This window comes from Tasmannia lanceolata, unplaced genomic scaffold (assembly GCF_043159265.1).
Source record: "Tasmannia lanceolata isolate RefF3 unplaced genomic scaffold, GAP_Taslan_0.1 ptg000019l, whole genome shotgun sequence".
NCBI classification, from domain to species: Eukaryota; Viridiplantae; Streptophyta; class Magnoliopsida; order Canellales; family Winteraceae; genus Tasmannia; species Tasmannia lanceolata.
In genome coordinates this window covers 26450179-26465661 of record NW_027518696.1, presented here as the reverse complement: position 1 = coordinate 26465661, position 15483 = coordinate 26450179, and the positions used below count along the sequence as shown (strand labels likewise).

The 15483-nt window shown below is 40.1% G+C and overlaps 1 protein-coding gene across 1 annotated transcript in view; it reads right to left on the bottom strand.

Annotated features, from left to right (window-relative positions):
* Positions 1 to 7579: 7579 nt before the first annotated feature.
* Positions 7580 to 15483, bottom strand: part of KEG (protein kinases;ubiquitin-protein ligase) — a 66880-nt gene continuing 58976 nt past the window's right edge. The window contains exons 13-16 of the mRNA XM_077361624.1: positions 10156 to 10489; positions 9864 to 10052; positions 9454 to 9759; positions 7580 to 9148 (exon numbers count right to left, since the gene is read on the bottom strand). Coding sequence (XP_077217739.1) covers positions 7910 to 9148; positions 9454 to 9759; positions 9864 to 10052; positions 10156 to 10489 — 2068 coding nt within the window. The 3' untranslated portion in view covers positions 7580 to 7909. The remainder of the gene's footprint in view (positions 9149 to 9453; positions 9760 to 9863; positions 10053 to 10155; positions 10490 to 15483) is intronic.

Here is a 15483-nt window from a genome sequence, read left to right as displayed (position 1 = left end):
GGAAAGTGTTTCTAGTCCGGCCGACTAGAGATCATTCTCTAGTCCGCCACCCAAAAACACATGCGTCCCACATATTTGGGTGATGCAAAGCATTCATTTGATGGGCCCTGACATAGAGACGGTGTCCACAAGAAATTAGCTTCATAGGATCATCCCAACCCTATGATTTGTGGAGCTTAAAATGTACGGCTATAAACCGCCACAAATCTGTCCATTTTTTAACTCCACAAATCGAAGGGTTAAGAAGATCCTATGAAGCTGAATTTTTGTGGACATCATATCTATGATGAGGCCTATCAAATGAATGCTTTAGATCACCCAAATATGTGGGACCCATGTGTTTTTGAGTGGCGGACTAAAGAATGATCTCTAGTCGGCCGGACTAGAAACACTTTTTCATATATACATATATATATATGTTGATATATGTATATATACATGTCTTTGTTAAGTAAGTAACAAGAGGCAGTAAGAGAATTTTTCGAAGACAAATTGGAGCCAAAATAACTCCCAATGAATGTGAGTTACATTATTATGTATTATTAATTTAATTAATAATAAACAGAATAATGTATAATCCAAATGAGGATAGTTATTCCCAAACCAGTTTTGCAAAAGTTGTGGAATTGGAACAGACTTGGGAATTGGGATAGGACTACACATTTGGATAAGGTTTGTGGGGCCCACTACACTCCCAAATCAGTTAGAGAGCTGGGGAAAAGAGTCTCAATTGCTCAAGGACTTTGAGTTAGGGCTTGCAATTTCACCCTTGAAAACAGGGATCCGCCCCACCCCGCCCTGCTCGGGGCGGGGATTCCCCGATCTCAGTGGGGATGGGGATGGTGATGAGGATTTAAAAAGTTTCCCGGAGCAGGTACGGGGCGGGGATGGGAATGGAGATGGTCCCGCCCCGCCCTGTTTCAATATGCAAGATATTATGAATACCCTCTTATTTTAGTACTGTTTTAGCGTTTCTTTTGTACAATAAACAATTCTTTTAGGTTAGTGATATTGGCACTACTATATTTTGATAAGTGCACAAACATGGATTGTCTTTTCTTCTTCATGGGCGTTAAAAAGCATTTTTTGAGGTGGGGATTTTTGTGCAGGATAGGGACGGGGATTAGGAATTCCCCGAGGGTGGGGACGAGGATTCCCCGCCATCCCCGAAGCGGGTAGGGGACAGGGACGAGGAATCATCCTTCTAGCAGGGACGGGGACGAGGAATGCAACATCCGGCCCCTCCCCGCCCTGTTGCCAGCCCTACTTTGAGTTACACTCAAACTCCTTGTTGGATAAGAATTGTTAAATTGTAGGATCTACAAAGCAAGCAATTTGTTTCCAACACCAATTCTTATGAGATAAGGCAACAAGGGCTGGAGAGAGACTTCATACACGTTCTCTCATATATCTTAGCTGTCCCCACATAGCCTTGGACGTTTGGGAGAGTCCCAATGGCTTGAGGAGTTTCAATTCAAGTTGGTTTATCAATTGGATAGGAATTGGGAGAGAGAAACCAGGATTTATGAACCAAAACTCTATTTTCTATAAATGAGAGAGGGCTGAACGAATTTTGATGCAAGGAATACTCCAAAATTCGTTCTCCCTTGCTTCCCCCCTTGAAAAATCATTTTTCATATCTCTCGTTCTCTCTATCTCTGTTCCAATTGAAAAAGTTCAAAGAAAAATGCTTCCAATCAATTTATCTATTCTCTACAACAAAGATACTGATTAGATCAGACCTTAAAGAGGTGAATAAGAGTTATTCACATCCACAATAGTCCGAGTAAAGAAAAAGAATCCATCGGTTCTACTTGCGGGGTTTGTAGCGTTCAGAACGATCACAACCGTTCGAGGAGTAGATCAAGCAGCGTGGTTCCTTGATTTCTTCTTCAAATAGGTATTTCTTTATGTTTGATTAACATAATTAACTAATCTAGACTCTAGGATCTTGGGCAATTGCAAGATCGAAAAGAAAAATTTTAAGCTCTATGCGATTTTTATTCCGCTGCACATAACAATCTTGCCAGAAGGAGATAACCTTCCTTCAAGTGGTATCAGAGCAACTGGGGCTCATATTAGGGGATTAAATTAACCAAAGATAGGTCATGCGGTATATCCGCTATGAGTCCGGATGTTCTATCCCTGCTATCCAAGGTTGTTAGTCCGTAGTGTTAATTAATCAACATATGGAATGTTGTGTAAAGATCAGTAATTTTGATCTACTCAATGTGATTTTTTATCTGATCAACCTTGATGGTTAAAAAGTAGACTCAGATAAATCCCAACGCATCAAAAATCATCAAAATCCGATGAACGGATTGGGAGATATGATTTTACAAGTTAGGCTAAAAGTACAGTCTTTTGCTGATTTTTATTTCGGAAATTACATGTTTTATTTCAGAATGACCTCAATGTTGTGAGAAAAATTTATAGCACAAGATTAAAATTTTCAAACATTATTTAGGTATATTATAAGCATAAGCAGTAATTAATATGGTAGTTCGAATAATTTTTCTCTCACACTTAAAATATTTGGAAATTATGCTTATTATGAAAGGGTTCCCGAAAACCATTATTTTGAGCTTTTCTCGCTCAAAAATTTTGTTTTTACGCGAAATTTTTGTGGTGACTTTTGACATCATAAGAATTGATTATGTCATGTTTCTTTAGATGTCAGTAGTTTTTATGACTGAATGAAAAATTATTTAATTTAATTTCAACATGATTTAATCTTTACTGGTAAAAATTGGGCAAAAATGATTATTCGACTTCTATGCATGCATGAGATGCATATGGATAATATTTATGGATAATTGTTATTTATTTTTATGGTTTGAAATTGCTGGAATGTAGCAATTAAAAGTCTGTAATTAATGATTTTATTGGTTTATGTACTCTTTCTAGGCAGTTGTGCGACAACTGGTTTCCCATGGAGAATTTCTTTCAATGTACATATTATTTAGGCTAATGTAGGACACTAGGGTAGTTTATTTTCATATTACATAAGAAGTAATGAAGAAAGAAAATTGCTCTTGATGTAGTCAATCGAAGAATAAAAGAAAACTTGGACATGTCGAAGCTTCAAGAAGGCTATAGATGATGGCGGACCTCAATTCTATCGATTCAATGGAGGGCGGACGCATTCTTTATGATTTTTACTAATCTAAAATACTTCATGTGATGAAGTATATCAGTACCAATACCTTTGAAAAATCGCCTTGAGGTAGGCGGATTTTTCTTATTGCGAATTGCGAGTAGTTGCCTAAATTTCACCCTTAATTTTGGTAATATGAAATTATGGGGATTAACTAACTCTAAAATAGTTAGATAATTCTAAAATAGTTAGTGAGAGAATCCCTATAAATCCAAGATGTCAAAATTAAACTTATGGATGTGGTTGTGGTGTTTTAGATGCATGCATGCATAAGAATAAGTTTTTCACACTTAAAAGAAACCCTCTTTATAAAATATTAAGTTGAAAATGGGGATTTAAATCAAAATGATTAATCTCTATGGCCTTCCATAGCCATCTATAGTTGGCTAGTTTAGAGAACAAGACGGTCATATGCGAATGCAAAAGCCAATCTCGATTTTCTTTCTAGATGTTAGCTCAAGGGTTCTCATGGGTTCATTCAATTACCTTGTTTTGATGATTAACAAACTCAAATTGATTAGTCGTTTATGGATTGATCGTTTGCCTTGAGTGTTGTACTATAGACAGGTAATTCAAAGGTCAATCCATGCTAGTACACACCATTGATGGCCTATGCTTGAGATGGACCAAACACAATGCAAAGGAGCTAAAGCATACTTGGATCAATCATACCTTGGAGGATCAACCAAGGAGAAGCTCAATATTAGTTATCTCAAAGTATTGAAGAAACAAAGGAAGATTAATGAAGGCCAAAGCTTGTGGATCAATAACTTGCAAATGAGCTTGAACCAAATGGTGGCATCATCCTTAGAAGGTGTCAAACAAAGAAGCTCAACTTTGAAGATCTCAAAGCAAGCCATCCACTAAAGAGAAGATCAAGCAATGGCGGATTGTATCAATTGAATAAGAAATCATGTCCAAAGTTACTTTAAGAGATTTTATATGTTGACCGTGAAGTCTTATAAGTACGGTGGAGTACACTTCATGGGACACTCCCAAACCATTCATTTGTTGGGCCACACCTTGAATAGGTTGTACCCCTAAATCTCGTTACTTTAGAGAGCTAGGGAAAAACATATTGTTGGCCATCTCAAATCCAGCCTATTGGCATTGATAGGCCATTGGTCTCACCCTCATGGGGGGATTTTAAACCGTTGATTTAACATGATGAAAAAGATATCCTAAAGATGCGTTTAAACAGATGTTTTCCCTCCTCCAATCGCAATTGAAATTTATGCAATTTTTTCCCTTTGAATGTTTTATTACTTAGGTTGTGTTCGGCAACGATTCTCCTCCGGGCTTTTGTGTTTTTTTCCTATGTGAGAATTAAAAAACGGGAGAAGCCCTTTCTTCGGGCATTTCTGTTCCTCCCAAAGTTGGAGAATGAGAAGCTTCGCTGAGTGGGCCCTTAAAAGCCCTTATATTTTAAGCAACCTTTTTTTTTTTTTTTTTCCCCAAACATACATCTTTCCGATTATTGATGAGATGACTAAGAGCCTCATAAGGCCTCATTGGACCCCATTTAATTATGTCATTTTAAAAATTATTAAAACTGTTATTTGTAAATAATTAGAGGAATGATAGATGCAAGGGCGCCCTTGTATAAACAGCTGAAAAGGGCCCTCGATTGGATTCAATCAACTGATTTTAAAGGTTACCGAAAATGACATGGATCTAATCAAGGAGAAATTATACGTTGACCGTGAAATCACAAGGGCAGAGAGAGAGAGAGAGAGAGAGAGAACCTGCAACCTTGATTTTAGATCCAAAGAAAAGTGAAAAAGGGGGGGCTTTTGATGGATTTAAAATCAAGGGATGGGGTGTTTTCCCTCTCCGACCTTTACATGTAAAAGGTCGGCCACCATATAAAATCTCCTAATCAAGTGCCCTTTTAGCAGCTCTTTATTCAAGGTGGCCCTTGCATCTATCATTCCTCTAATCATAGTTAACTTCAAAACCATTTGCATATAAGATTATGTCCAAATAATTTTTGAAGGTAGTAATAGTAAGGTGACCCTAAAATTTACAATTTTTAGATGTAGTTGATCAGATCAATAGTCCCTACCCTATCAGCTAAGACATATGCAACGTGTAGGGTGGAGATGGTTGTCAGGGTAAGAAACGGCTTTTTTGTTGTTCAAGTACATCTGGTGTTGTATTATGCTGGCCATCACAAGAAAGAATGTGGGTCATCCCCAAACATATGAGAATTTACATAGTGGTGTATGGCCGTGCATGCCCGTACAGCCCCAAACTGTGGGTCCGACATATTTGGGTGATCCAAACTATTCATATCTATGTCAGGGCCCAACAAATGAATGGTTTGGATGGCCCAAATAATGCGGGCCCCCTAGTTTTTTCAGGCTGCATGTGCAAGCACCGCGGTGCACCATATAATTTTTCCAAACATATGATCCTAACCCTTCAATCGTTACATTTTCATCATGGACGCATCTTTTTCGCACATAATGGTATGATTTATCTAAGAAGGGAAGTGACAAATTCACCCATTTTTTTTTACGTGGGACAGCCTCCTCTAGTGTAGAAAAGAGTAGTCATAAATACACTGAGGGGCTGTCCCATGTAAAGAAAGGAGGGTGAATATATCATTAATCTAATAATCCCAATAGGATGAAGTAAAGGGCCACATGTGATACAAATCTTTCACGTAGGCTCCATGGCTTTCAACGTAAAATAAGCTTAAAACAAATTTAACGCCTATTTTTAGGTTTTAGGCCATGTTTGGCTGCCATGAAAGCCTTTTCCTTGAAATGCTGGAGTTGAGAAAATCCGCAGGCAAATCCGATCGGTCATGCACAGGTAAACGGAAAAGTAGAGTTAAACACAAGCCACAAGATGAAAACTGAGATTTTACGTGGTTCAACCAAGATGCGTATGTCCACGGGTGACAGTGGTAGAGGCAGGATTTATACATAAAGGGCGGCAGGTTATATACATAAGGAGGTCATTATACATAGGGGCGCAGGTTATACATAACGCTGGGCCTATTAAAGAGTTTGGCCCAACTCAAAAGGGACTGCTCCCCTTATGCTACATGTAGCTCCGCCCCTGACGGGTGAGAACACGATCTTCCACTATGAGAAAAACAATATACAAATATTTCAATGGGTTAAACCCAAACCCATAAACCTGCAACCCTTTCCTTGCCCTCTCATCCAAGATCGTACAAGAGAATAACACAAGACAATCTGAGAAAAACCCAAAGATGACTCGAGAAGAAAACACGAGAACCCCCAATGAAGAAAACCTCTCTCTCTCTCTCTCTCTCTCTCTCTCTCTCTCTCTCACACACACACACACACACACACACCTCGTGCCCACATTTCTTGCCGCCACACCCTTCTATGGTCGTTGCAAACAAGGGCCTTTCATTCATTAGGTTTTCGAAAATCTAAAGTTTATATTTTTCTTCTCACATATAGTGGAAAAAAATACAACTTTCCCAGCAATCTCCACTGTGGCTTATTTTCCAATTACTTGAAGATTTTCCATTGATGTCGTCGCCACCGATCACCTGGTTTATCAAGTGATGAGAGAAGGGCCAAGAGGCTGGGACAAGGAGATGCTTGAGAAAACATGAGTGAAGGAGAGAGGGGTATCAAAAACAAGTAAAAGAAAAACTCCACTAAAAATAGAGTTTTAATTTGTTTTCTTTCAGGGATGTCGCACCATTTGCTCACTCATGCCCTCTCAATTCTCTCCCCCTCCCACTCTTCCTATGCTTCTCTCAACACTTCGTCAAGCTAATTTTCCATGAAATACATTTCATAGTTGCCAAACATGGCCTGAAAAACACCCATTTAGAGTTGAAAGAAATGGAACCTAGAATGAATCTAAGGGCATGTTTGACCACCATGAAAAAATATTCTATGGAATATTTGTGGGACCAGTTATGGGAGAGGGAAGGGACAGACCTTAGAGAGGGGAGTGGGGAGCATAAAAGTCCCTAGAAATAGGGGAACTGCGTTGCTTAGATGACTGTTTTTTTGTTTCCAATTTCCAACCCTCTCTAATGCCTTACTCACTCTCAATTTCACTCTTCAACACTTCCTATCCATATCTCACTACTTGGTGTTGCATTTTATCATATTAGTACCATTAATATCGTAGTGACGACTGCATGTTTTTAAAAAATTCCGCTTCTTTGCTAAAACATCTTAAAGTTCAAATTATCCCAATCTGTTTACTCCTGTAAAGTTCAACCAATCATAATTTTAGGCCTCGATCTAAGACGTGCATTCAAGGCGAGACATGAAAAGGGATGCGAGGAGAAGGGCAGATCAGCCCCAAAAAATTCCCACCAATACTCAATACTTGCTTTACTCTCATCATCATAGAGCTTTGCATCTCAATAGAGACAAGCAGAAAAGAAGGAACAAAAAGTGTGCGGCATACAAACTCTTTTAGGAAAGAAAACCTGGTTTTAGTTTTATAGTTTCAAGAATTTTACATAATCAGATATATCTCAACCTACATACACTACTTAATAATATTATGAATACAAATGCCCTGCAACCCAACCATCCTTTCTCTTCTCTAGGGGCTGTCTCTTCTCATCTGATACCAACAAGGTCTTGCCCCCAGCTCTTTATTGCTTGCAACAAGATAACGATCATGTAGCGTAGCTCCTTCGCAAGCTGACTAAATAAATGAATGGTCAAGAATGATAGATGTGGGACAGTATATATATTACTACAAACAGAAAGGAGACCACAAATGACAGTTCCCTTCCTAAAAATAACTACTATCGCCGTCTTCATCGTCAAGAACAATATCTGCAGGGTCTCCTACCCACAACCTCCCTTCCCTCCATCTAAACCTGATCCTTAGCTTCCCATTTGCATCCACCCCCACCACGTCACCTTTGCTCGCATATGTCTCCGTTCCCCATCCCCACCTCGGCGTCACCAATCCCCTTCTAATCTTCACTTTGTCTCCCACCTTGAATGCTCTCACCTTCTCCATCTCCCCTGCCTTGCAAACCCATAGCCTCTCCAAGAAGCAGAAAGCCACCCATAGTTCCCCATCTTCTATCCGGTGCACTACACCAATACTCGCATGACTAACCTCTCCCCATTGGTGTGTCGGTGTCACCACTGATCCCCTCACTTTTACCCAATCCCCTATGCGTATCTCCTCTTCCTCCACCCTCTCGACCTCCGCTGGGTCCAGCATCCAGGCCTTCAAGCCTGCCGGTGTATATATCCTCAGTTTCGCATCTGCATCTATTGCAGATATGATCCCCACACTCGCATGACTGTGACCAGACCACCCAAACCTTGGCTGTTTCACACATTTCTTCACCTTTACCCTGTGTCCTATTAAAAGACCATCCACTTTTTCAAGTTGGGACGCAGGCCCCACCCATCTTTCTTGCTCCCCACAAAACCCCACAAGTACATTTCCATCCCACACATCATTTTCTGCATACCCAATTCCTTGTACTATACCAATGCTCCCGGGCTTTAGAGACTTCCAGCCATCGCCACCGTCCATGATTCTCACCCACTCTCCCACCTCAAACATCTCCACCTTTTCAAGATCTGCAGGATCACCTCTCCAAAGTCCTGACATTCCAAAAAATGCCACCCTTACTTCGCCATCTGCATGCACACCGGTTATAACACCTCTGGAGTCGAGGCTAGCGTCTCTCCACCCCCACCGTGGCTCCACAAGTCCAGCACGGAACTGGACATGCTGTCCAACTTTCAATGATGTTACCTTTTCGACATCTGTGTAGTGACACATCCACCTCCCTTTCCGGAAACAGCCTGCCAACTCCAAGTAACCACTGTCCTGTACACTGTGCACCACTGCCAAATTTTCTTTGCCAATTCCATTCCAGTCATAACTGGATCTAGTCCCAAGACTAGTCTTTGAACGAACCCAATCACCAACTTCAAACCCAGAAAGACGCTCTGCATCTCCAGGAGCAACTTTCCACAAGCAACGTCTTCCGGCCACCTTCACCTAAATAGCCAAAGCAAAGAATTCAAATACGAATACAAACAACATGAACGCCTATGCACGGATGCCCATGCATGGATGCAGGCAATCACAACATACAATCATGCATGTGTCAAAGCAAATGCAGTTATGCAAGCGCATTGTCATGCATGTGCACTGGCACACATAAGGAGCATACACATGCAAATCTGAATGGATGCACGCACCTAAGAAGATCAGGATTCACATGCATTTGCAAACTGTCACACATAGATGTAACACATATATGTACATAAGCATATAAAATATGGGACAAGCTAATAACTCACATTAAGTGTACCATCCATGTCTATCCTTGAGATCTTCCCAATCGTGGCAGCAGTTTCATTGGACCATCCAAGTCTTGGTAGAGCAATAGACTGAATCACATGAATTTCTTGTCCAATTTCAAAAGGTAACACCTTCTCCATGTCTGTCACTGAGCAACAGAAAGGCTTGCTCCTAAAGCAAAAGGCAACACCCATGTCACCATCTTCCTCTAGGCTATGTATTATCCCAATACTGTTTCGTTTAACATCCTCCCATCCATATTTTGGGGAGGATACAGAAGCTTTAACTCTCACCCAGTCCCCAACCTAATCCCAGAAAATGCACAAGTCAAAAACTTCACCTTCAGAATAATGAAAATAATACAGTTTTTACTTCAAATAAAATATAAGAACAAAAGATCAGATATTACCTTGAAACTCTCCACCTTTTCCATGTCAGAAGGATCAGCTTGCCATGGAATAGGTCGATTCGGAATTTCAATTATGAGTAGGCCATCACTCTCAATCTCGCTTATTCTTCCAACACTGTGATGTGTCTCACCACCCCATGCATATCTTGGCTCTGCAACAGATCTCTTCACGCATACTTGGTCACCAATCTGAAAAGTTGAATAACATAAAACTTCGAGCAAAAATAAATGAATAAGAACTAACCAAATTCTTCCAGAAATATCATATATGCCTATAAAAGTATATCCTTACCCTGAATGGTTCAACAGGCTCAACCTCCTCGGGTTCACACTGCCATGGACCCGGTAGATAGCTCAGTTCCAACAATAGGCTATTGTCTGGTCTGATACAGTACACTATCCCAATGCTCCCAGGTGTTACATTTTCCAAGCCATGTTTTGCAGTTGTTAAAGTGGGGCGAATCCGAACCCAGTCGCCGACCTTGAATTCTTCAACCCTTTCCATTTCTGCAGGATCAGCTTTCCATCCCCTAGATGCTCCAGGAAAGCCAACACGCAGAATCCCATCATCATCAACACAGAGAACAGTTCCAATGCTGTCACGGGATTGACCACGCCATCCATACCTGATAACAGAAACATGAACATTTTTTACTTTGTGCACGTAGACATGGATAAATAAAATCAATTAAGTAAAAAAAGTGACAAGCATTAGGTACAACATGGTGTGCAAATATCTATGGCTGTACCAAAAATTGATACCAACCTATCACAAAATACTTTAGAAACAGAAGATACAAAATATTCAGTATAACTCCTACCCTAAATCATCCTTTCACTAATGACGGGATAGTTCAAATTTGCCGATGTTGGATGGACACCCATAGCTAATGCAATTGCAGAAGAGGTTGCTACCCTGTTATTTACTTTGAGACAATGAGAAACAGTGACCTTCTCCTCAACACACTAAGATGATTCAAAATGATTCTATCAAGGAAATCTGGGCTCGCCTGGCATTGGCAGAGTTTAGGAATGCAATGGAGAAATTCTAATGATATTGTAAGGGCCGATCAGAATTTAATACTCAAACAAAGTGAAATTCCATGCTTTACTTATCAGATCCATAAAAGTTCTTACCAATCAGCATTTAATATTAAAAGTGAAATTCCGTACTTTACTTATCAGATCTAGAAAAGGTTTTCTCATGTTCTTATGATTGGAGGAGAATTCATAAAATGTTGTTGCTCTGGCATCTAGTTCAAGTCTCTGGAGGCTTGGAATGCTATTTTGGAAATATAGGATCTCAGTAATGAGTAATCGCCAACTCTAAATCACACCTGAAGAAGTGCTGAAGTGAGGGGCGCATTGCTAATGTGACTGCCGATGGGAGTGAACTAAGAGTTGATAATGAGATCCTTCTTTTGTAGTAACTGTTGTGGTCCCTCACTGTGTGTTTCCTATTACATGCTTTTCCGGGCACCACTTGTGCCCATTTTTATTTTTGTATTGTTCCCTCTTTTAATAATGTTTACATTGTTATCATTCAAAATAAAAATAGGGACTCCGGAATGAGGGGGGCTCAATCAATATCTTTATATGCATGGAGGCAATATATGCAAGGTTGAGCAGGTCTTTGTCTTAGGTAGGTTGAAAGGCCTGCTGCCATGACTGTCTCGGTGGAGGGCTTGACTGATTTCCAAGCGCAATTTGGTTTAGGATAAAGGAAAACGGTACTATGGGGTCGGTAGTGAGCGAGAAAAACCCCATTTGACAGAGTATGCTAGTAGTAGATCTCTAACTATTATTATGGTGTGTACTCCAGGAGAAACACGAACGCAAGAAGGAAGTTTGAGCTTGACGCAAATTGAGATTTCCATTTTCGGGATGACGTTAGGTACGGTGACTAGTCAACTCCACTTGTTTGCCTGGCCTATACAAATTAGAGAAAAAATTATCTAACTATGCAAAGAATTATTGAGATAGAAACTATTGCAGACTAGCAAACAATTATCTAACCATGCAAAGAAGTTTAGAGATGCTATGTTTGTGGGAAATTCATCCAGGAGTACGAGCCCTCCTTTTCTTTTTGTGTGTGCGCGTGTGTAGTTGACAGCCTTGTTATGGTTTCAAGTATTTGAACAGTTAGTTAAATGTGATATTCCCCTATTTATCTTGTGTGGTAGTGATCGCCGCGGTGATATAGAAACAATAGTTTTTCATATTCTTGTGCATCATAATTGAACACAACAGAGATTTTTTTCTTCAATTGTTTAATGTGTTACTTAAATCTAAATTCTAGTCCGCTTGGCCGCAAGCCGTCGGGCAATGGGGTTTTCAGGCATCCTCTTCCATTATACCATTTGGGCTTGAATATAGGAACTGAATGCTAGGGTATTTTCTAGTAGTTATGCTGCCCCTTATTTTTCTGGAAAAGTTGAGCAAGCTTCATTAAAAGCAAACACGACAAGAGAAAAGGATGGCCCTTCAACCAGTAAAATAGAAACTAATAAAGATCCACGGACCCCAATGTTGGGCATACATTCCCATATCAAAAAGAAATTGAAACATATTTGTCAATACATTGACAGTAATTAGTTGTTACGTTAATATCTTCCTAGCACTGGGCTATCTATACACGCCTATAGCGTAGTTTGCCCCTAGTGTCTTGTTACATTTACAAAAATTTCCAATTTATCACGAAAAGAAATAAATCATTGAAGGGGATTGAGATTTCCTTAATGTGACTGGATGAGCTACAAGGAAAGATACAACATAGAAGGATACCCGGATACTCGTATAGGCCCACCGTATAGTGCCCAACACAATATGACACTGACAATGGTACTTGAAAGTTGATACTACATGGCTACTAATCAAATTAACTCTAATGAGTAAAAAATATAGCATTCTTGTTGAATGATTTTTATAGGAAAACATTTCTAAAACAGGATCCCGTTTAGAAAAGAAAGACAACAGTTTAATTGGCCGGTGATTTAGTCATTTCGAGAGTATTTTTGGCATTTCTTGGTATTCGAGCTTTTGCCTTTGTTGTGTTGCACACGTGTCACTATAAAAGATAACTTCTTTTTTTACAACATGGATTCCCATTGTCCTAGCTACCCTCATTTTTGTACATGCTAAATCAATGCATTAATAATTTCTCTATCCAAATGAGAACATGGAGGACACAAAAAATCTCAAGCGAATATTTTGATGGTTCGAAATGGCATCCGGGTTGATGATAAACTTCTCCAAAAGTATGGCAGTTGGGACAAATATTAAGACCTTAGAAGTGGAGAAACATGCACTTTCTATCAGTTGCAAAATAAATTCTGCCTATTAGATACCTTGGACTCCAATTGGGGTATGGCATTCCCAAAGCATCACTCTGGAAGGGGCTCATTCTTGGGTAGACCGTTGGCTAGGTGAGCCCCCTTTATGCCATGCATTCCCAGACCTATTCCGGTTAGCGACCAATAATGGGGTAAGAGTATGCGATTACCCGGAGAGGAAGGGAAATGGGAACCCGGTTCTTAGAATAAACCTTAAAGAAAGTGAAATAATTAGCCTCACCCTTATGCTTTCTCCCTTCTTGAATGCCAGTATTGTTCCCCTTGTCTTCTGCTCAAAGAATTTGGACCCCTAATACCGCTGTTTCTTTTTCTGTTCACTCCTTTTACAGGTTGGCTAGAGAGGAGGAAAACAACTCAAAAATATCAAGAATTTAGTGAGTTGCTATTCCCCCTCAGATTGTAGCGTTTGTTTGGATAAGGACAGATAAAAGGATAAATACATGAACGGCTGAAGAGGAGAAAGTTTGCAGTAGCCAACAGATGCGTCCTATGTAAAAATAAGGCCTTGGAACATGTACTGCTTCAATGTTCATTCTTCTTCAAACTTTGGTGGGTAATACCAGGAGCTTTGGTGTATCATGGGTTTTTTACCACTTTATAAAGAAACAATTTTGTGTTGGAATAGCGGCCCCTTTGGCAAATTGGGGCATATACTTTGCAGGGTTGTGTCATACACCTTCATATGACACATTTGGAGAGAGAAGAATAGCCGCATCTTTGAAGAAAAGGAGAAAAAAGACGAAATGATTATAACAAAAATCAAAGTAGATCCTATCTCTTGGGGCAGGAAAGACTTCACCTTAGCACCATACACAATGGGAGATATTTTACGAGAATGGAGAACGGACATCTAGGAAAGAGAATAAAAAATCAAGTGCAACCCCCTCCATCTGGATGGACTATGCTCAATTCCGACGAAAGCTCAAAAGGGAATCTGGGCTGAGCATGGATTGGAGACTCATTTTGCTACTGGGATGGGCGCACTCTATTTACCTTTTCCGTCTAACCAGGGTGAGTGTATCAAATGAGGCAGAAGCGAGGGCCCTTTTGTGGGCTTTGCAATGGTTTGTCAACAAGTCACCTCATTAATCATTGACAGGGACTCATCTAATGTCATTGAGTGGGCTAGTAACAAAGCTCAGGGTCCTTGGAAGTTGGCTAACATAATTGCTAAAATACGCGACCAGTGTCTAACGCTACACGTGGAATTTGTGTATTTGAGGCGGACAGCAAATCAGGATGTCGATCGGTTGGCCGAGGGAGTGGATTGTGAATCAATGGAAACACATTACTTTCCATAAAAAGGCACTTTCAGGTTCGTTTCATGACCAAATTGTTGGGATCAGAAAAATGGCTTATGGGTCATTTCACCAAAAAAATACATTAGCAAAAATTTAAGGGGATCTAGGCTTGGATTACTAGGGCTGAAGTCGGTAAGCTGCAGATCATAGGGAGCCACGCAAGTTTGTCACAGCTTGTTACCAGCTACTGTGCATTTGAGGTTTTGCTTCATCAATATCACCCTGATGTATAAATGGGTGAGGGTTCGAGGTTTTTGTGGGTTTCCACTATATAGTTTTGCATTTCTGGGACATCTTGTCCCCTTCGATGTAATTCAGTTACGGAAAAAAGGGCGGCCCAGTGCACGAGGCTCCCGCCATTGCGGGGTCTAGGGAGGATTAGATGTACGCAACCTTACGCTTGTTTTGCAGAGAGGCTGTTTCCGTGACTCGAACCCGTGACCACCAGGTCTTAATGGACCAACCTTAACGTTGTGCCAAGGTTCGCCCTCTTCGATGTAATTCAATTACAGCTATAAATATAATTAGAAAAATATTTTCTTTATCTAGAATAATATATTGGAGAATATTAATTATTGAAAAATATGTCCATCACCACTGCCCCTTACCCCATGCATACGAGACAGAGAAAGTAGATACTAGCTTCAAGTGATGTGGTGGACAAAGGCAGCATGGTATGGGGACGACAATGACAATCAAGAATTATAGTAGGCATTGCGGGATCATTAACCCGCGCTAGTCAGATGGATCCATCATTGGGCAAGCTACATGTGTTGCAGCAGCAGAGAACTTCAACCCTTTGCCATTAGACAAGGAGATTTAGGCTGTCTTGCACATAGTTAGCAAAACGTGATTCGGCAAAAAAACAGGACGGCAGAAATTCGAGTTTAATATGGTACCGGTTCAAAAAAAACATACTCAAAAATATGGAAACACAAGAAAAAGTGTTCAAAATTTTGTCATTTA